The 23,038-nt window shown below is 41.5% G+C and overlaps 1 protein-coding gene across 3 annotated transcripts in view; it reads left to right on the forward strand.

Moving 5' to 3' along the window:
• The window catches only part of LOC122661281 (methionine aminopeptidase 1D, chloroplastic/mitochondrial), a 112,602-nt gene that overhangs the window by 63,414 nt on the left and 26,150 nt on the right, over positions 1-23,038 (forward strand). For all 3 annotated transcript variants that reach the window (XM_043856634.1, XM_043856636.1, XM_043856635.1), the window contains 2 exons: positions 6,350-6,447; positions 19,920-19,967. In XM_043856634.1, the coding sequence (XP_043712569.1) occupies positions 6,350-6,447; positions 19,920-19,967 (146 nt within the window). The remainder of the gene's footprint in view (positions 1-6,349; positions 6,448-19,919; positions 19,968-23,038) is intronic.

Here is a 23,038-nt window from a genome sequence, read left to right on the forward strand (position 1 = left end):
AGAGGTGACGATTGGAGTGGCATAGTGGTAGTAGTGGTGTTTTCATCTTGCTGCTGTTTAGACTTGGAGCGAACGAAAACCTTTAATGGAACTATGGGCCTATCTTGGACATAAGCCGTGGGCTCCTCTTGGGCTGAAATCTCCCCCTGCTCTCCTAGGATGAAATCATGTCTTCTTCCGGAACCTGAACCGCCAAGTCTGGGAGTGGAGCAATCAGAAGCACATGCTCCTGTGAAGAGGACTCCCCTTGAAGCAAAAAAATCCTTATAATAGTCTAACTCTTTCCACATACCTTGCAACTCAGAAAAATAATGGGATAATATCATCTCTTTTTGTTTCGTCTCATGGCCATCTTTATTTATAGTGGGGTTGTAACCATCTTTATGCCACGGGACAGAAGCACATCTTCCCGTGAAGAGGACTCCCCCCTAAAGAGGTGCGGCAACAGGAAAATATGCCTCATTTTCATGGAACACCACATCCATAGAGACAAACATACGGCGAGAGGGTGGATGATAGCATTTATACCCTTTTTGAGTTGCCGAATAGCCAAGAAAAATACAGAGGATGCTACGGGGATCAAGCTTACCATGTTGGCGATGATAACGAGCAAAGCACATATAGCCAAAAATCTTCTAAGGCACAATGAAATTTAGGGAACTTGTAAGAAACTCCAAGGGCAAGCGGGAGTCCAAAACGTGAGAAGGCATCCGATTAATGAGATATGCAGCTGTAAGAACAGCCTCACTCCAATAAGGGACAGTGATTTTCATTTTGAAACATCAAAGAACGAGCTACCGCCAATAAATGCTGATTCTTCCATTCGGGCATGCCATTATGAGCCGGGGTGTCAACACAGCTTGTCTGATGAATGATTCCATTGTCACCCAGATATGTTTGAAAGGACCCATCAGCATACTCTCGCCCATTATCTGTGCGTAGAATCTTGATCTTGGCATCAAACTGGGTTTTAACCATCTGATGAAAGAGATGGAAACAGTGGAAGACTTCACTCTTTTGGCGTAGCAAATAAATCTAAGTAACTCGTGTATGACAATCACTAAACGTAACAAACCATCGGTACCTAGTTACAGAAACTCATCGGGCAGGGCCCCACACATCAAAATGAATTAAATGAAAAGGTGCCAAACTTATATTATCAAAAGGGGGATAAACTGAATGAGTTTGCTTTGTAGAAAATGCATGCATCACAAAAACAAATGGTTCGGGTTACTTTTTTTAACTAAAGCAGGAAAAATCTTTGCCAAAGTCCCAAGAGGTGGATGACCTAGACAGTGCTGCCACCTATATAGATCGGCTAGAGCAACTTCAGAAGAACCAAGAGGAGCTTGTGTTGTCAATGCTGAGGAAGATGAGTCTGCAGAATCAAGCAAGTATAAGCCATTGACCACTGTACCACTACCAATCGTTTTCCCCGTCACCAAGTCCTGTAAAATACAATTGGAAGGGAAAAAAATTATTTTGCAATTCAAATCCCTATTAAGGCTACTAATGGAAAGGAGATTAGTAGCAAATTGGGAACATGCAAAACAGAGGATAAAGAGAGTAAAAGAGAGCATTTGTCAGAACCCTTACCAGCAATAGAGGGGAGGGAACCATCAGCAACCCTAACTTTACTCGTACCTGAACCAAGGAAATACTCAAAAAAGAAATGAGATGAACCAGTCATATGATCGGTGGCTCCTGAATCAATAATCCAAGGATTGGATGCAACGGAGGCACAATGACGACCGATGGAAATACCTTTGTGGGCAAAGTGGGATTATGAAGAGGCTGGTAGGGAAGTGGCTACAGATGCTGATGGAGAAGAACTGGATGAAGCAAGGAGACAGCAGCTGAGTCATCAAATCCTCTAGAGAGAGAGGTGCCCCGATGGGTGTAGCATTACTGGTTTCGGTTTGGTGTGCCAGGCACACTAACCAGTACCATGACCACGACCTTTGCCATTTGCAGGTCTACCATGGAGTTTCTGACAAAAATCTATGGTGTGACGTTCCAGTACCGTAAGTACTCACATTTAATAGTGCCCTTGTCTGAACTAGGGCGGTCATTGGGACGTTGAGTCCATCCATGAGATGAAGCTCCGGACCGGGGCAGATCGATCTTGAGAAGCAGGTTGCAACATCGCAGTATGGCGGCTGTCCTCAAATTGAACCATAGCATATGCCTGCTCTAGAGTTAGAAAAGGATCACGACTCATGACATGGGCCCAAATCTGATCAAACTCAATATTAAGACCTGCCAAAAACGCATACACCCGAAGCTTGTCCTCCCGTTTGATGAACTTCAGGGCATCAGTAGTGCAAGAAGCAGAAAAATCCTCATAATAGTCTAACTCTTGCTACATATCTCGCAACTCAGAAAAATTCTGGGATAATGTCATCTCTTTCTGTTTTGTCTCATGGATCTTCTTCTAGAGCTCATCTTCCCTCTCCTCACTATAAATAAAGATGGCCTTTGTCATTGTAGACAAGCCAAATCATTCTCCCATATTCTGATTCTCAACTCATTTTCATTATATGCTTGTCTTTTTGTTGCAAGTAGAGGTTAATAGAGTTCTCTAGACCAGAGTTAAGTTTATATGAGAAAATACCCTTTGGATGCGTGTTTGAAGTGAGAGAACAATAAGACAGGGAATCATGGAGTACTCATATTTGTTGCTGGGGGGGAGGGGTGGTTCTACTTGAGTTGCTTCTTCATAGACAAGGATTTGAGTGTTAGTATGCTGATTGGGGTGACAGCTCTTCTACTTATAAGCTATGAAAGCTAAGCCGTTAGTCTTTTGGGTTGCTTTTTAGTAGTTAGGAATTTAGGGATCTGGAAATTAATGGGCTGGCATTTCTTTTTTTGCGTAAATTTGTTTAGAAACGAACTGTTGTATAGTATAATAGTATAGCATTTTCTTGTCTTGTTTTCATTTCTTGAAGATCTCCACCCCCCCCCCCCCCAACAACAAAAGAAACAAAAGAGAATAAAACACACCTACTCTCACTAGTAACATTCTGCTACTTGTCCAATAAAAAGATGCAGAATGTTCTAACGATACATAGTGTTAAGTCCATGGACCTCTAACTGAGACACAGACTTCTTGTTTTTGGATGAATGTAAAATATATTAATGAATCACAAAGAATCTTTCCCCCAGAAAAACTAAAAGGGGAAAGATCATGGAATAATACAAGGAGAAAGCTCCACAACAAAATAACGGACTAACCTACAGCCTAATCAAGCTGAAGGGACCACCTAAAGAGGAACGAAGGACATAATCAGATCCAAACAACTGACGTTCTTCCCATTAGGAATATAGGGAGGAATGGGAAGAATCACCCAGCTCCCACTTAGATTTTTAGAAGCTAAGGAACGACTCTCCCGATCCAAAAAGGCACCATTAGATCCAAATACTCCCCTAACATTGACGTCAAAACACTATCATCCACCCTAGGTGGAGTGGTCACCATGTCCCCATTTGGATTATCAATTGGCACATCCTGGCTGGTCTGATCATCACAGTTTGCGTTGCTATACTCACCGAAGGAGTAGTTCCTATTGGAGGCTGGGGGCTCTGCACGGACGACTGAAGAGTTGTGACAGTTGCAGGGTAGTCAAGCACCTGGATTGGGGGGGGTGTTGCAGGCCTGCAGGAACTACAGCAGAAGGAAGACCAATTTGGGAAGTCTCGTGATACACATCCTGCATTGGGGTGTCAGCATCCTCGGGCACTGAGGATGGGGGTCAACGGCGTGAGTGCCCCCCAGAACTTGGCCCTGCACCCTTCTGGCACTGGCGGAGACAATATCTCAACAGCAAAGGAATTATCACTCGAACCAGTGTGGGTGGGGGATGAAGACGCCTGCCTTCTTCCTTGCTTGAAACCTTGGCAGTGAATGAAAGTTGCAGCGTTTCCCTCACCGCAATGACCAGAAACGTTTATTTCATAGCATCAATGGGCTTCAATCAGTGGTAACAGATTCTTGATGATTGTGTAGCTGGTAATGAATGTATTGATTTGCAGATCTTGAGGGTAAACCTGCTGTTGTAAATTACATATAAATGGAGCAAGCTTATGACCATTTAGAATGGAACAAGTTCTTGAGTAAAATGGTGACTGTTGTACATACTATTTGTCTTTTTTTATTTTGTGGGTAGGGAAGAGAGCCCGCTTACTATTTGCTGTGTGTGCTAGTACGTCCAGTAGAGAGAACATGTGATTTACCAATTAGAGATTTTTTTTACAGTTGGGTTTGGTAATACTGATCAGAGGTAAATATCATTCTCTTCTACAAAGCCAGATGAAGCCATAGGCCCATAGTACCTTAAGTGTTTGGTTTTTTTTTTTTTTTGATACGTAGGCCCCAAGGACATTTGAACTCCTAACCTTTTAATGTGAGGTGTTGGTCTTTGCCAACTGAGTTACCCCTTGGGTATAGTACCTTAGAGTTAGAGATGTTGTGCCGTATAAAGTGTGTAAATGAAATCAGGTCGTCATTGTGGGAGAAGTTCCTGCCTTGTCAGATTTGAGAAGAGCCTTTGGTTCTATATCAGGGAAGGAGTATATCTATCCACTTCCTTCAACCATTTCACTCTCGACTTTTGCCTCCAAAATCTTTCTTCTTGCCAGAGTACCTTCTGGTGATCATCTTTGGTCTATTGTAGATCAGCCAACATAGGCTTGATCCGACCAAACCGACTGCAACAACCACTCCGCCATCCAAGCATGAATACCTTCGTTTAAGAGAATATTTTTGGTGTAAAAAGTCTCAAATTCAGGATCTTCCGCTGCACGGATTTCCTGGGAAACAAAGTCATATGCACGTAGGTTCAGAGCCAGACCGACTACTCCAAGAGCACTCTACCCAGAATAATCTATCCTTTTCTCATTGCGAACTATCAGGCTTAGCCTATTTGAGCTATGGTCATTCTATTAGTGAACAACAAGCAAGCTAGATTTTCTATAGCTAATTGCCTGGTGTATTTCATTTCACTCTGCTCAATCCCCATGGGTGGTGCATGAGTTTGGTGTTTCAGTCTGATGGGAAGCTGGTTGATGAGATCAAATTACCACCACATTAATTTGAATTCAAGTTACCCTAATGAAGAGGTGGTTTGTTCTATTGATTAAGCGTCATTGGTAAATGTTCTGCGGATTTTGAGAGGAGGCAAACCACCACTCATGGAACAGAGCTATTGAGAGGAAATATGGGGGAAGGTCTGATTGAGATGAAGTTCTGTTTGAAGAAGTCTTTAGACATGGTACAGGAGCATTGAGAGGTCAAAGTATTTTAAGTCTTCAAAAATACATATCCATGGAAGTTGGAAAGGGGATAAGAGATTTTTTGGAAGCATGGATATTGTTTTATGGTGATTCCATGATTATGGATTGTCAGTTTCCTACATTCTATCATATGTCAGCCAGTAGAGGAGCTGAGGTTCACACATTATGAGCAATATTTTGTAAGTCAAGTTTATGGAGCTCAAGAAGAAGACTTAATTTGAAGGATTGGGAGGGTGACCAACTTATTGATCTCTTAATGATGCCCAATGAAACTCCAACCAACTTGTAGAGAAAGACCAAAGCAACTGGAAAGCTGATTCAAGAGTCCTTTCTTCTGCTTGATGTTAGTTCCCCGAAAAGATTCTAGCGCTGGCCAATTTGGTGGCAAGGAAGAAAGTGATGGTTGGTATATTTTCTATGTGCATGGACATCTGTATTTCAGTCACCCACCTCCATATGCGTTGTGATTTCGCTACATACTTCCTTTTGGCTACCAATGTGTGGTGTCCTACAACACAACTTTTAGTGTGCAGCTGTTGGAGCAATCCAGTTAGCAGGGGATGGATATTTCAGAAGTATTCTTTTGCAACACACTGGTCCCTTAGGTAGGAATTGACAATGGAGTTCCAAGATCTTTGAAGACCAAGGTCAAAGTGGAAAGTTATTAATCCTGTATGGTTTTCAGTTTCTCTTATGGCGAACCCCATTTAGTTGGGATAAGACTATGATGTTGTTTGTTTTCAGGTTTTCTCTTTCTGGAGTTCTATCCTGAAGGATTTCATGGTCATTTGTTTCAAGTCGTTTTGAACTAACTGCCTTATTTTCTCTTTCTGGAGTTTTATCTTCGTTTTGTCCTTTGATATATAGCTTGGCATATTTTCTTCTGTTCAATATATTTCCTTTTGTACAAATTATATTGCTATCAAAGTAACCTCTTTTGCATAGTTGTTATATCTGCCTCACCATATTTATGAGAGAATCAGAAATGGCCAAAGGGAAAAAGAAAAAAAGAACAAAAAAGTCCATTCAGCATCCTCACAATTGGTGTTTGTTGAAGTGATCATGCAGACAAATATCGTTATGGTGTTGTCCGACAATTTGTTGGCCACGGGGTGGGACGAGTTTTTCATGCAGATCCAGTTATTCTACACTTTAGTGAGTATTATATAGCAAATGGTAGCACATTTTACATTTTGTTCTTAATTTGTGCTTGATATGATGTTATAGTGGGATTTTCTTATTGAAACCTCTCAATGTGTCAAATAATTTGTAACCTTACTTTTTTTCCCTTTTAGTTATAACACAACTTTTTCCAATGCATGTAAATATTTTCATTTCACTGTATTCGAAAATGTGCATGACAATGTAATGTAGTTCTAGATAGGGTAAAGCCCTACTAGAAGCCAATTAAACCAGGACCAATAACAAGGAGCTAAGGGGCTGTTGCTTCTGCAGTTTCAGTAGGACAGAATTGCAGTTTTAGGTCAAATCTAGGGCTTAGGTTAGGATAATGGAAGGGGGGCTTAGGGGGTATGGCTAGGCAGGTTTATAGGACTCTAATAATGTAGCCATGTAGGTATTATAGAGTTTAAGTGTTTTGAAAATTCTGTAAAACTGGGCAGTAAGTCAGGATCGACTATGGGTTTTGGGGAAATTAATGAAGGATGAGGGGATTAGGGTTTTGATGGACAAATATCGCTGAGCAGCAAGATCTAGAGTTTAATGGAATTAGGGTTTAATGGAATTCAAGCAAAAATAAAGGGGGATCAATTGGGGAAGGGAGTAGAGGATTAGAAGAAGAAATTAATGAACAAGTTGCAGCAGAAATCCACTAGCAGCAGCTTGGACAGAAGTGAAGGATAGAACCACCTTCGAATTGGGATCCTCCCGGCCGTCACGGCGCAAGGAGTCGATCGGATTCCACCAATCCCGTTCCACCTTGATAGAACCACAAGGATGTACACTCACAAGGAGCACAGGAGCAGTAACAATGGCAGCCAACAAGCAAAAACTTTTTTCATTAATCAAATTCGTGTTCAAGGCTTTGCCCTCTTACAACTTTATATAAAAGACTCAAAAGTAGACTTCTACTCTAAAAAGGAAAGGCCTAACCCAATCCTTAACCTATTAGGTAACTTAAACTGACTAGGAAACTAAAATACTAAAAGAAATAGATTCAAAACCTGGTTGGACTTATCCTAATCCAGCCCAACTTACATCACATGACCGCTTAAGTTGTCACATGATCACTTAAGTGATCACATCACCACTAATTATATAAAAATCAAAACTAAGGAATTAAAACAGCTAATCCCGTATGCAACCTAATTACCCATATTTTAGGCCCATAAAAGTGACCTATTACATAAAAAACCCATGGGATCAAAAGCCCAACATACATATAACCCAACCCTAGATTTATTTCTAAAGAAATAAGCCCATTTCGGTGATGAATCTGCATCAACTCTCCCCAACTTGAAAAAATTCGTCCTCGAATTTTGCAGTGATGAGGGAGAAACAACATATGAGTAGCAGCTTCAACCATTCCCAAACCTAATTCTGGTGATGCAGGCACATTAGGGATGAAGTCTTCAAGGCGTGGAGCTTTCTCTTCAAAGAACAATGGTGGCATAACAAACTCTATGTGTTCGATCTCTGAATCACCCGGGAATGCCCTATCCATAGAGTCTTCAGTGTTAATAACCTTTTTAGACACCAGCTCCACCCCTTCATCTTCTACTGTATCAGCCTTATCTACATTGGTTTCTTCGATATAGACCACTTCAGTAGGATCTTCTACATGTTGATTTTCCATCTTTGAAGCTATAGGAGTGGTCTCTTTCTTTTCATCACAATTCACTGTCACTTCAGATTTATTTTCAACTTCCTTTGGCAATGAAAATATGTATTCTCTATACCTTTCTGTGTCTTCTCTGTAACCTCTGAGTCTATCCCTGTGATCTCTGGCAAGGGTGACTCTTTGTTCTCCCAATCGTTGCAACCTATCCAAGATGGCTTCAGTTGCACCCCTTTGTATAGCAGCAAATTTCTGGAACAATTCTAACATAGCAGCCAAAGGATCTGCTGATGGATTTACTACTTGATTACCATGCTGATCCATGGCTCTGATACCAAATAATGTAGTTCTAGATAGGGTAAAGCCCTACTAGAAGCCAATTAAACCAGGACCAATAACAAGGAACTAAGGGGCTGTTGGTTTTGCAGTTTCAGTAGGACAGAATTGCAGTTTTAGGTCAAATCTAGGGCTTAGGTTGGGAAATGGAAGGGGGGCTTTAGGGGGTATGGCTAGGCAGGTTTATAGGACTCTAATAATGTAGGTATTATAGAGTTTTAAGTGTTTTGAAAATTTCAAAATCGGGCGTAAGTCGGATTCGACTATGGATTTTGGGGAAATTAATGAAGGATGAGGGGATTAGGGTTTTGATGGACAAATATCACTGAGCAGCAAGATCTAGAGTTTAATGGAATTCAAGCAAAAATAAAGGGGGATCAATTGGGGAAGGGAGTAGAGGATTAGAAGAAGAAATTAATGAACAAGTTGCAGCAGAAATCCACTAGCAGCAGCTTGGACAGAAGTAAATGATAGAACCACCTTCGAATTGGGATCCTCTTGGCCTGTCACGGCGCAAGGAGTCGATCGGATTCCACCAATCCCTTTCCACCTTGATAGAACCTCAAAGATGCACACTCACAAGGAGCACAAGAGCAGCAACAATGGCAACCAACAAGCAAAAGCTTTTTTCATTAATCAAATTCGTGTTCGAGGCTTTGCCCCCTTACAACCTTATATAAAAGACTCAAAAATAGACTTCTACTCTAAAAAGGAAAGGCCTAACCCAATCCTTAACCTATTACGTAACTTTTTTTTTTTGGTGAATAAAAATTATATTACCAAAGCCCAGGAGGGGCGAGAAGGAAAGAGGGGGGGGGGATATACAAGGGGGGAGAAATGGGGGGGGAGGGAAGAGAAAAAGCCCCGAACCTGGCTAGGGGGAAAGGGGGCAGCAAAAGAGCACTATCTAAACCCCAGGAATTTACAATATGCCTATTCCTTGGGGTATCCAAAAACCTCTTGTGAGGGAGAAACTGGATTTTAGAGGAGACATCCGAAGAGATGGCTTTCCAAATCAGGTCAAAGGATCTAGATTTGGAGGCCCATCTCCTGAAATTCCTCTCCATCTAGATGTGATATAGGGCAGCACCAAACACAAGTTTACCTATAGTGTCACAGATAGAGCTTCTGGAGAAGGTCATGACTAGCCAGAGCCACTCTCTGGCAAAGGGGAGGGGGGTTCTGTTGCGAGGCCTGATGGAAGAGAGGGACTTTTTCCAGATGGTAGAGGTAAAGGGGCAATCAAAGAAAAGGTGGTCAATGTCTTCAGCCGCATTCCAACAAAGGATGCAAGAGGTAGGGACATGGATTCTCCGGTGCAGGAGAAAAGCTTGGGTCGGGAGGCAAAGATTCAGGGCTCTCCAGGCTAGGAAGCTATGGCGAGGGATGTGGCCTTTGAACCAGATGGCAGTAGGGGCATGAGGCCTAACAAAGTTCCAGGCAGATTTAAAGCTAAAAAGGCCATTCGAGGAGGGGAGCCAAATGACCTTGTCTGCAAGAGGTGATGGGGAGGGCAGGGGGGAAGGGAATGCCAGATCTGGTTGAGGATTGGGGGGACGGGAGAGGGAAGAGACCAAGAACCAAGAGAGATGATGGAAGAGAGGGGCAGACTTGGGGATACTAGAGGAGTAGATAGAACAAGCCCCAAAGGAATTATAGAGGACTCCCATGGGGTGCCAGGGGTCAAGCCAAAGTGAAATGGAAGAGCCATCAACGATGGAGGAAGAAGTGGCGCTGAGGGCTAAGGGCCGGAGAGAGAGGATCTTGTGCCAGACCCATGAACAGTCCGAGGGGGTGGGGGCAGTCTAGATGGAGTCAGATTTGAGAAGATGGGAGTAAACCCATTGAACCCAAACGGAGTCCTGTTTGGAAGAGATCTTCCAAATGAGCTTGAGAATACCCGTGGTATTGGAGTCGCGGATACGGCGGATGCCAAGCCCGCCTTCAGGCTTGGGAAGGCAGATAGATTTCCAGCTGATGGGGTGAAGGAATTTGGTGGTTTCTTTTCCTTTCCAAAGGAAGGCACAGAAGAGGGTTTCCATAGCCTTGATGGTGGCTTTAGGGAGGCCGAAGATGCCTGACCAATAGATATAGGAAGATTGGAGAACCGATCTGATGCACTCAAGCCTGCCCGCATAGGAAAGAAGTTTACCTTTCCAAAGCTAAAGCCTCTTGTGAATGATGTCAAGCATGGGGGTGCAATGATGGCTAGAGAGCCTAGCAGGATGAGGGGGAGACCAAGGTATTTCACAGGGAGGGAGCCTAGTGAAAAGACCGTGAGGTAGAGAAGGGTGTCTCTGTCAGAGTCAGAAACACCAGAGAGAAAGAGTTTGGATTTGAGAAGGTTGATGTGGAGGCCAGAGAGACTTTCGAAAAGGTGGAGGGAGGACATGATGGCCGAGATGGAGGAGGGGGAGGCTTTTGAGAAAATCATAAGATCATCAGCAAAGGCAAGGTGGGTGAGGTTGAGTTGCTTGCACTTGGGGATAGGGGAGATGAGGTGGAGGTCCGATTTGGCTTGAATACTTCTGGAGAGGACTTCCAAAGCCAGAGAGAAGAGGAAGGGGGAAAGGGGGCAGCCTTGGCGAATCCCAACTTTGGAGTTGAAGAAGCCAGCAAGGGAGCCATTCAAGATAACGGAATAAGAGGGGGAGGAGATGCAAGCAAAAATCCAGCGGATGAATGCAGGGGGAAAGCCCATTTGAGATAACACTTCACAGATGAAGTCCCACCTAAGGGAGTCAAGGGCTTTATGAAGGTCAATCTTCACAAGGGCAGCGGGCAAATGGGATTTTCTGTCAAATCCACGCACAACTTCAGAGCAGAGAATGATGTTGTCCGCAATGCTTCTACCTGAAATGAAGGCAGATTGATTGGGACTTACCAGGGAAGGAATGACAAGCTGGATTCTGTTAGCCAGGATCTTTGCAATGAACTTGTGGAGGAGGTTGCACAGAGCGATAGGTCTGAAATCAGATAAGGAGAAGGCACCATCTTTTTTAGGGATGAGGCAAAGGAACGTCTGATTGACCTGGGCAAGCTAGCTAGGGTTAAAGAAGAAGCTGCGAACAGCTATTATAAGGTCCTCTTTGATGTGGTCCCAGCAGCTAAGGAAGAATCCCATACTGAAGCCATCGTGGCCAGGGGCCTTGTTGGACTTGTGGGAAAGGATGGCTTTAGAGATTTCATCATTAGAAGGGATGGCTAGGAGGGAACTGGCCAAGGAAGAAGGGACAAATTTGTTAATGAGGTGAGGGGGAAGGGGGGGTTGAAGAGGGAGGAGAAGTAGGAGACAGCTGCAGACTTGATATCGCGAACAGAGGTGAGGGGGGATCTGTCCTGAGCAATGAGCAGGGTGATGGAGTTGGAGTTGAGCCTGGCTTTAAGAGAGCGGTAGAAGAAAGCGGTGTTAGAATCCCCAAGTTCCAGCCATTTAATGCGAGATTTCTGGCGCAGGAAGCTTTCTTCATTGGAGGCCAGGGAGGAGAGCTCCAAGGAAAGGTTTCTCTCTTCATCAGCCAACAAAGGATTGTGAGGATCCGATTGAAGGCAGGATTGCACGCTGGCAAGATCAGATCTGCAGGCAGAGACTCTAGAGGAGATATTGCCAAAGGTAGAGGAGTTCCAAGATTTGATGGCAGATTTGGTGATGCGGAGCTTCTTGGCAAAAGCAATGAGAGGGAGGGAGGGGAAACGGACGGGAGTGCTCCAGGAATTGAGAATGGTTGGGAGATAAAGGTTGTGAGAAGTCCACATGTCAAAGAATTTGAAAGGCTTTGGCCTGAAAGAAGATGGCAAGGGCTGTGGTCAGAGAGACTTTGTGTAAGGAAGTTGGCAATGGAGTGGGGGAAGGAGGAGAGCCAAGCTTCATTAATAAGCAGTCAGTCTAGCTTGCAAGCAATCCTATCAGTTCCCCCTCTATGGTTGTGCCATGTAAGGGGGCAGCCAAACCAACGAAGATCATCGATGCCAATGTCTTCAATACAGTCATTGAACGCATTGACAGATTGGGAGTCAGTAGGGTGGCCACCAAATTTCTCAGATTGAAATCTGACAACGTTGAAATCTCCACCTACTCCCCAAGGGAGAGAGTCAGTCCCAGCTTTGAGGAGAGTAAGATCATCCCAAAGGGGGAGCCGGTCAACATGCCGGTTAAAGGCATAGACAACAGTGAAGTAGAATGAAAGGGAGGAGTTAGGGATAGAAAGGAGAAGATGAATGAATTGGGGGGAGGATTGAGAAAAGGAGACCTGGAGTTTGGAGGAGTCCCAAAGGAACCAGATCCTCCCAGCAACTCTTCCACTCTATGGGCCTTGAACCTAATTACCAATATTTTAAGGACCACTTATTGGCCCTACTTAAGTGATCACATGACCACTAATTACATAAAAATCAAAACTAAGGAATTAAAACAGCTAATCCCGTATGCAACCTAATTACCAATATTTTAGGCCCATAAAAGTGGCATATTACATAAAAAACCCATGGGATCAAAGGCCCAACATACATATAACCCAACCCTAGATTTATTTCTAAAGAAATAAGCCCATTTCGGTGATGAATCTGCATCACAATGACACCTTTTTAATGACATAATGACAAGTCCCTTTCAATTTATTTATGAAAACCCTTTTATACCTTTAACTTAAAAACCTTTTGTGACTGAGAAAAAGGGAAATTAAAAGGTGTCAAGTTCTAAATACACCTATAGAGATGTCATTTAGACAGTCCCTATTATAATAGTTTTAATTTCATTGGGTATGTTACTTTTGAACTGAAGGCTTTTTTAACTGTTTTGGGCCAGAAAATTTAGGAATATCAGAAACATGTCAATTTGTTATAACACAAAATGTTACAGAAAATATGGACCTTGGAAACATGCATTAACATTTCGGGTATGGAATAAGAGAGAACCACACACTTAAAGCCTGTATATTGTAAGCATATTGGAAAAAGCTTGTAAATTATAATCATATTGGAAGTTATCATCTGGATGTAGTAAAGCAAATAGATGCCCTACCTGCTAATGTACATATTTGAGATTGATGGGATTACACTTTTTATGTAAAAAATTATTATTCTCTGCAGTCCAAGTAACTAGAATGTCAAAGCATATGTATAACTATCAAGGTTGAGTGTTGGATAAATCTGTGTTTAGTAATAAGAACCTTTGGATATATTATATAAAAGGATTGTTTATTTAAATTTTTTTCATTAAATTATTTAATCTTAATGAACCATTTATCTCTTTTTTACTTAAATTGTATAATCATGTTGTAAAAGGTCTGAGAAGCTTATTCCTTGGGCCTCACTTCAGGAACACATCTCCAGGCTTAACCTTGAAAGTTCCTACTTAAAAGTGGAGGCACCCAAAGCACATGCCTCCACTCATAAAATGGGGGGCTATGTGCTTTATACAATAAATTTAAAAATTTTCTAATCACAACGTTAATACTTTAAGGAGTATTTCCTTTGTTTTGAATTTTATTTGTTCTAGTTATGATGTATTTCCTTTTAAATATGTTTCATACATTTAATTTTAATTTTGTTTAGAATAATTCATTAGTTAGCATGATTTCCTAATTTTTGAAACCTTTGTGTATTCCTTTTTGTTGTAAAATGGGTTCAATGGAATTTTTGTCCTAGGGGTATTTCTGTCCTTGTAATTGTACCTATTCTAGAATGTTCTCTCAACCATAGTTGTCAAGGCGTCGCCTAGGCATCCAGGCGCCTTGGTCGCCTCGGACGCCTTGGCTATATTGTTGGTGTCGCCTTGATTTTTTACCCTCTCCACCGCCTTGGGTCGCCTAGACGCCATGACAACTATGCTCTCAACTATTATAATTTATAAATAAAGAGAGTCTGTGATCATAATGTCATAAGCCATTTTTCGCAAATCTGCACATGGTATCACAGCGGGGATCCACTTTGGGATCTGAACCCTAATGGTTCCATCATAAAACCCTAGCAGGATCTCTACTGCCTCTCTCTCTTGTTCCTTGCGCCATAAGCACCTCTGCTGTCTCTCTCTTCTCCGTTCCAGCCACCACCGCCGCTACCACCTCACAACACCGCCGCCACTACCCACCACTTCTGCCTTCGTCTAGCAGCTCCTCCGCCCTCTTGGTTCAACCTTGGTAGTGAGTTTTTCTCCCACCAGGGAGTTTTTGACCACTCCATAGCCTCATATATTTTTCGATCCAATGTGATTGATGTTCTTTTTTGGATCCAATCAGTGTTGATATGTTTGTGACTCTGGACCAGCAACTATGGGCGATTCTGAGATCTCCACCGCATCTATTGGACAAGGAGTTAATCAATGTGACTTTCTTCCATTCCCTGTTAACTCCATTAAATTAAATGAGACTAATTATTTGATGTTGTTGCAATCTTGCTATCTTGCCATTGGTTCTCGTGGTCTTTCAGACTACATTACAGGGGACATTGTTCTGTCTACCACTGTATATCTTTCTCAAGACAAATGGGTGACATCTAACTTTCTTGTAATATTGTCACACCCCGGCCCGGTTTATATGGGCCAAGTGGGACTGGATGTCTCTGACATCCAACCAATCCACTAGGATCGCAAGTGCAGCACCCTATTTACAATAATTATCACGATATACAGAATTTAAACGCAGCGGAAGCAATTTAAATATAGAATTAAGATATTAATAAGGGAAACTAGTAATAAAGCTGATATGTATATAACTCCAAGGACTCCTTAGTGATTTATGTGTTCCCGTTGAGCTGCCTATGCGCCTATACTGTGATAGCAAATCAGCAATAAGCATATTGAGATCGATTGTCATTTCATTAAGGAGAAGCTGGAGCAAGGAGTAATATGCATTCCATTTGTTGAATCTGGTGATCAGTTAATTGATATCTTTACTAAGGGGACTAATAGTAAAAGTTTTGTATCTATTGTTAGCAAGTTGGGCATGTTTGATATTTATGCACCAACTTGAGGGGGAGTTGTAACATGGGTTCAAGGGTATTTCTGTCCTTGTACCTATTCTAGAATGTTCTCTCAACTATTATAAATAAAGAGGGGCTGTGATCATAAAGTCACAAGCCATTTTTCTCAAATCTCCACACTTTTACTTTCTTTTTTCCCCTTATCTGTAGTAATACTAATTTATATATTTTATGTATTTGTTTATTATTTATTGATAGAAAGTTATAGTTTTGGTGGATGAGACAAAAGAAGGGATTAACTCCAAGTTAGAGCTTTGGAGGTCAACCTTGGAAACAAGAGGATTTAAGATTAGTAGAACGAAGACGGAGTATATGATGTGTAATTTTAGTCACACTTTGATGGATATCTGGGGTTACCGTAAAGTGACTATTTTAGATATCTGGGGTCAATCATAAATAAAGAAGGTAACGTAGAGGATGATGTTTCATAAAGAATTAAAGTGGGATGGATGAAGTGGAAAGGTGCGTCTGGAGTACTGTGTGACCGACGTATTCATCTAAAGCTTAAAGGAAATTTTTATAAGACTGTTGTTCGTCCGACGATGTATGGGGCAGAATGTTGGGCAGCTAAAAAGTGTCATATTGATAACCTTTGTGTAGCAGAGATGAGGATGTTACAATGGATGTGTGGAACAACGAGGAAGGATAAATTTCGGAATGAACAAATAAGAACGGACTTGGGAGTTGTCCCGATCAATGACAAGCTCCGAGAGAGTCGTTTAAGGTGGTATGGTCATATTCTACAGAGACCTAGGGACGCCCCAGTAAAGAGGAGTGATATGATTCCGATTAAAGGAGCTAAAAGAGCTAGGGGCTGACCTAAAATTTTCATAGGAGAAGTGGTGAGTAATGACATGCATAGTCTAGGCCTGGTCCCAAGTATGACCTTGGACAGAGCCTATTGGAGGGCAAGGATCCATGTCGCAGACCCCATTTAGCTGAGTTTATCCTGTCGTGTTGGGTTGTGCCTTTTTCCTCTTACTAACTTTCATCTTTCTATTTATTTCCCATCTTCTATTTGTCCTTTTTCCTTTGTCATTTCTCATCTCTTTTCCCATCCCTCTTTTCCCATCTTTTCTTCACCTTTTTTTAAGTATAACTGTTTTCTCTTTTTTTGTTTTGTTTGAATCCATGTAGCCAACCCCATTAAGTTGGGATACGGCTGTGTTTCTGGTTGTTTGTTGATAGAAAGTATGCTTTTTAGGCTTACATATGACTCATTGAGGCCTACACTTGCATTTTAGTCAAGTGAAACTCCCTTGCTTCATGCCTTAGTGCTTGAAAACTCTGATTAGGCAGTTGTTAATAGATTCTATTAAATGATATACATGGACGCAGTTAATGATCATCGTTTCTGTAATGATATGATTTAATATTATTAACATTATTATTTTAACGATGATAATTGTGAAGCACTGAAGCTGCTTCTAAAGTTATTGATAAATATTAATTTTAAACATGTAGTTCTATTGTAATAAGATTTTGAGTACACGGAAAATACTAAATGAATGGAGGGGAGCATTGTGGTTCCAACTTATAAAAGTAAAGGTGATATATAAAGCTGCAATAAGCCAATAACTAGAGCAATAAAACCTATGAGTCATACTATGAAATTATGGGAGAGAGTATTTGAAACCCGCCTGAGGGCTGAGACAAGAAACTAATATTTTGCATAACCAATTTGATTTTATTGTACGAAGATCAACCCCAGAAGCTATTTATTTGCTTATGAGACTAATGGAAAGATTTAGAGAATGTATGAAGGATCTCTATATGGTCTTTATTGACGTAGAAAAAGCTTATGATAGAATCCTTAGAGAGTTAAATTGGAAGTATTAAAGACAAAAAGTGTTTTCGAGTAAAGATATGTATAATGGTGTTGCGACTAGTGTAAGAATTGAGGGGAGAGGTGGGTAATAAATTCCCATTTACAATTGGATTATATCAATGGAATAGCCTTAAGCCCATATTTGTTTCCGCTAGTTATAGACGAGCTGATTAGAGACATTCAAGATCAGATCCCTTGGTGTATGCTTTTTTGTTGATGATATTGTTTTGGTGGATGAAACAAAAGCAGGGATAAATTCAAAGCGGGAATTATGGAGATCAACCTTGAAATCAAAAGGTTTCAAGATAAGAAGAACAAAAAGCGAGTGATTATAATGAAAAGGTTTTAAGATAAGAAGAACAAAAAGTGATTATATGGTGTGTAACTTTAGTAACAATAGGATTGAAAGTGAGGTGGTGAAAATTGATGGTAGGGAGATATCGCAAAGTGAACATGTTAGGTATCTATGTTCAATTATAAATAAAGAAGGAGAAGTTGAGGATGATGTTGCACAAAGAATTAGGATAGGGTGGATGAATTGGAGGGGTGCATTGGCAGTGTTGTTTGATCGACTTATTCCTTTAAAACTCTTATGGAAAATTTTTAGGACAGCTATTCGACCAGCAATGATGTATGATGTTGAATGTTGGGCAGTGAAAAAACAACATATATCTCCAAGTGCTACCTATCCCTCCTAATTGCTTCTTTTGTTGGAATGCTACGAAGATGTGGATCACCTCTTCTTCAACTGCACATTCTCTTCCTCGGTTTGGCAAGGTATCCTCTCCAAGCTGGCCCTTTAGAAGAAGAATCCTCCCCTTTAACGGGGAATGGATTTGGATTGATATGTCTTTTGCAAGGAAATTCTGCTGTGATGTTGTGGGCAAGCTTGCTTTTGGAACCGCAATCTACCACATGTAGTTTGGGCAAAACCTCAGCAGATGGGCTCCAAGTCTAGGTCTCTTCAGCAGATTTTAGATTCCATTAATTTTTATGTATGAGCTAAGATTGATGCTGCCCCCTCCCGGTGTGCAGACACCCCTAGAAATAGGTGTATTATTAATTCTTGGGGTCTTTCTCTCTCTTCTGCAAGTTGACGCTTCTCCCTTCTATAAAGGCTAAGCTTAGTATTTGTATTTTTCCCTTGTTTTCCTTCCCCTCTCTTGGGGAGCTCCTGTTTCTTCTTTCTCTTTGGTAATGAATTCTTTATTTTCACACCCCCCCCCCCCAAAAAAAAAAAAAAAAAGAAACAACATATAAACAAACTTAGTGTAGCTGAAATTAGGATGTTGAGATGGATGAGTGGTAAAAGTAGAAAAGAGATATAAAGGAATTAACAAATTGAAGCCAATTTAATAGTCGCTCTGAGAAAGTCGTTTGAGGTGGCATGGACATATGCGACGGAGGCCTTTGAATGCTCCAGTACGGTGATTTGATTCAGATGGAGGCAGCAAAAAGAGCCAGTGGTAGGCCTAAAATGACTCTAGGAGAAGTAGTGAGGAAAGATATGCATAGCTTAGGACTTGTAACAAGTATGATTTTGAATATTGCTGATTGGAAGAAGGATTCATGTAGCCGATCCTAATTGGGTGGGATAAGACCATAGTTATCAAGGCGTGCCCTTGGCGACGCCTAGGCGTCCAGGCTCCTTGGTCACCTTGGACGCCTAGGCGAGTTCCTTGCCACCTTGATGGTGTTGCCTTGATTTTGGACCCCCTAAAACTCTATGGTCGGCTTTCCGCCTTGATAACTATGGAAAATACTCAATGGTGTTGTAGTTCTATTGTAAGTACAGTCTGTATTTCTATAATGCTGCTCTTGTTGAGTATTTCAAAGTCTGAGCCCCCACAATCCACACACACTTTATGCAATAAAAATTAGATCAAAAGCAAGAGAACACAACACACAAGACAAGATTTTACATGGTTTGGCTACTGTGCCTACATCCAAGGGACAAATATCCAGTTTCACCACTATATCACTAGGATTGCCACTAGTTCAGCCCCTCTCTGCTCTTTTACAGCAAAAATGCCATAATCCAATGAACCCTCTGACCTTAATTTTTCATATGCATGTCAAACCCCAAACATAAAAGAGACATATCTTTTGCATTTCAGTCATGGGAGATTATCGTTGTCTTCCAAGTTCCAGTTGACACTCTAGGGTTCCCTAGAACTTCTAGTGTTAATTTTAGAATCTAAATCAATTGCTGTAGAACAAGACATAATCCCAAGAGATACTAATCTGATGCTTAAGTCTGGAGCTGCCAGAGCTTTTGCCAATATCATGAAAATGCAGTTGTGCTTCCTTACATATATCAGCTGATTTGACAATTTCATTGAGAATCTCATTGTCTCTACTATCAGAGGACTGGAAAGTTACCCCATAGCTAACTTTGAAAGAAAAGTCATTTTCAATCCAGGATTATAATGCAAAGACATAACCACCAAGGGACATAACAGAATAAAGGATTTAACTCTTCTCAAGGTTTGCGGAAAGACCGTAGCATATACCATTGGAATAGTACACCATCCCTTGGTCTTGTGTTAGAGTTTGCATCACAAAAACATACATGAGTGCTAAACTATAATTAGTTTCATTCTTTTTAATAATTTCTTTCTTCTTTCACCAACTCTTTTTTTTTATTTTTTTGTTAGTTTAGTTTTAGCTAACATTCATTCCTTGTAGGAAACAATGAAGGAGGGCGCATGGTCTTGGGGCAGACATTCACTATTGGTATTATCTTATGTTTTAGTTAAATCGTCTTTGTCTTAATTTTATCTGTTGCATTTATATGTTACCAAATTTCATCCTTTATGTTCTTAGTTTATATAAAAGTTGCATATGATACTCTGATCCTTCATGAAAGAATTTTCTGCATTTTACATTCATACTAAGGTGCTTTGGCTACTCTTGTGCATGTGTAAACTGATTGCGGTAATTATTAGTACATAAACTTGAATGAATTGTGGATAATTTAGGTAAGCATTGAATATAATGTACTGGAAAATGCATCATAGCTTGACACTATTACGTGCATGTTGAAAATTGAGATTGTCCTCAGGATATGATTCCTACTATAATAGCAGATAAGCAGTGATGTGTTCTAAGGTAGATAAGGAAGATTAAGAGAACACAATAACCACAGGACAGAAACACAGCAATCCAATGGTCAGATGGGGCTGAGATTAGGATCGATTACACCCCTAACTATGCTGTTCAATCCCTCCAAAGATCAAGCTGATCCAATTGTTGGATCTGCTGTAAGCTGTAACAAGGTATAACCGTATAACATAACATAGAAACTTTATGTCAACAGAAGTTAGTTACTCAAGAGAACACTGCTAACTCCCAATCCGTGGGTCAGATGGCCCTCAAGTTCTGGTCAAATGTACGATTAACAGGGAGTTAAACAATAGCAATAGATGAGGTCAATCCGATGGCTAGATTGGCTAGAATGATAGCTTGAATCCCTGCATCCAGAATTAGTATTAATACAGAAAACAGAGAACTTAATGATGAATACCTGCAAATCAGTGTTTGAAACAATGACCAAATAGTATTAGAATGGTAGGGAATGGACGGAAAAGAAAGAGGAGAGATAACACACTGTAGAGATTGATGGTTGCTAAGCTACAACCCAATACAGAAAAGAAAGCGATAGAAACCAAAACCATTGGGATGGTTCTGTGTTGGAAGACTGCAGAAAACTTTAGTAGTTAATAAATATGATAGAACAGCAACTAGGATTCAAAGATAAAGTGAGAAAATACCTAGAACATGGCCACAGTAGGAAGAAGATTACCTGCTGGAAAATTGACAGAATCGATGGAAAGAGGAACAAAAGAAAAGATAAGGATATGAACCGGCTTCACCACGAAGATCTAGGTTAGGCTTCTCTACCCACCATTCCAAGGATTCACCACCTTGGTTGCTGCTACTTCACCATAGCCATAGGAGCTATTGCTTCATTGAAGAAGACACAATACTTTTGCCAAAGTCTTGGGAGGCTTGCTCCCTTTCTCTTTTATTTGTAATAGCATCCAAAGAATTACAAAAATGCAACCCTCATGTGTGTCCAAGGGTTTCTTTGCTGCCACAACTAATTAGGATCTCTAATACATAGAAATACAAAGTAAATAAAATAGAACTAAAAAAGAAGCAACTTCTTAGTGTAAGTCTTAATTTACTACGTAGCCGAATACATATTTAGTAGCAAACTAACTTGGCCACCAAGTAAATTTGTAGCAACACCCATGTGCTGTCACATGGGCCCACACAATCTTCAAACAAATCTTCCCACTTATTGCTGGCTGCTGGCTCCTCTTAGAGGCTTATTGGGCTTAAGTTTGTTTTGGATGAATGATAATTAAATTACGAAGAAAAAAGAAGGAATATACAAGCCCGAGGGCCAACAGACCAGGGCCCAAAGCTAACTAGGCCATAAAATGGAGAGGGGAAGATCCCAGGAGACAACAATGAGCTTGTTCCTTGGGGAGACCTTTACATCAGCAATGGGAAGCGAACTATTCTTAGATGAAACATCAAAGGAGATGGCATTCCAAATCTTGTCAAGGGAGCAAGAGTTGGAAGTCCATCTTTTGAGGTTGCACTCCATCCAGATGTGGGAGATAGCAGCACAAAAGGCAAGCTTGCCAACAGAATCACAAATCGAATTTACTCCAAAAGTCATATCAATCCAAACCCATTCCAGGTGGATGGGTAGGGGAATTCTTCTACCCGACCAACAGGAGCGCAAGATTCTTGCCCCAAATGGAGGAAGCAAAGGGGCAAGACAAAAATAAGTGATCAAAGTCTTCTTGCCCATTCCAACAGAGGCAGCAACGGGGGGAGACCTGGATGTGGCGATGGATAAGGAAGGTCTGGGTAGGAAGGCAATTGGAGAGAGCACGCCAAGAGGTGAAGTTGTGGCTAGGAATATATCCTTTAAACCAAACAACTTTGTGCCAAGGACAGTGGGTCCCTCTGTGTCTAACCATATCCCAAGCAAAGTGAGAGCTGAATCTACCGGAGGGGGAGGGGAGCCAAAGAACAGTGTCACCTCTACCTCGCTGGCCAAAAGGGAGAGGGGGGAGGGAGCTCCAAAGATTTGCAAGGGGTGGAGTTAGCGCGAGAGCTCACAACTGAGGAAAGAACACCGGAAGGGTGCCATTTGTCTAGCCAAAGAGAGGTGGAGAGGCTGTCATCAATCATGCTAGAGATGGCATCAATGGCTATGTGTCTCACTTGCAAAATTCTGCGCCAAACCCAGGAGGAATTGGATGAGATGCTAACGAACCAAATGGAGTCTCGACAGAGAAGCCCGACATAAACCCAAGAAGACCAAATAGTTCCTTTGTTGGTGAGGAGGCTTCAAATAAGCTTGAGAGAATTTGCAGTATTGACATCTTTGATCCTTCTAAGACCTAGGCCTCCTTCAGTTTTGAGGAGACAAAGGGAAGACCAACTCTTAGGGTGAACGAATCTGGCTGAATCCACCCCTTTCCAAAGGAAAACACACATAATAGACTTTGCTGCCTTGATGGTAGCCTTGGGGAGGCCAAAAACTCCACTCCAGTAAAAGGAACAAGATTGGAGAACTGATCTGATGAGCTCAAGCCTACCTGCATAGGAGAGAAGCCTAGCTTTCCAAAGCTGCAACCTCTTATGGAGGAGATTGAGAATGGGGTAGCAATGGTGGGCTGAGAGCCTGGCGGGGATGAGGGGGAGGCCAAGGTAGCGGACAAGCAGGGTGCCAATGGTGAAACCGGTGATGGAGGAGAGAAGGGTTTTAGTGGTGTCAGGGA

The sequence above is a fragment of the Telopea speciosissima genome, chromosome 5 (assembly GCF_018873765.1).
Source record: "Telopea speciosissima isolate NSW1024214 ecotype Mountain lineage chromosome 5, Tspe_v1, whole genome shotgun sequence".
NCBI classification, from domain to species: Eukaryota; Viridiplantae; Streptophyta; class Magnoliopsida; order Proteales; family Proteaceae; genus Telopea; species Telopea speciosissima.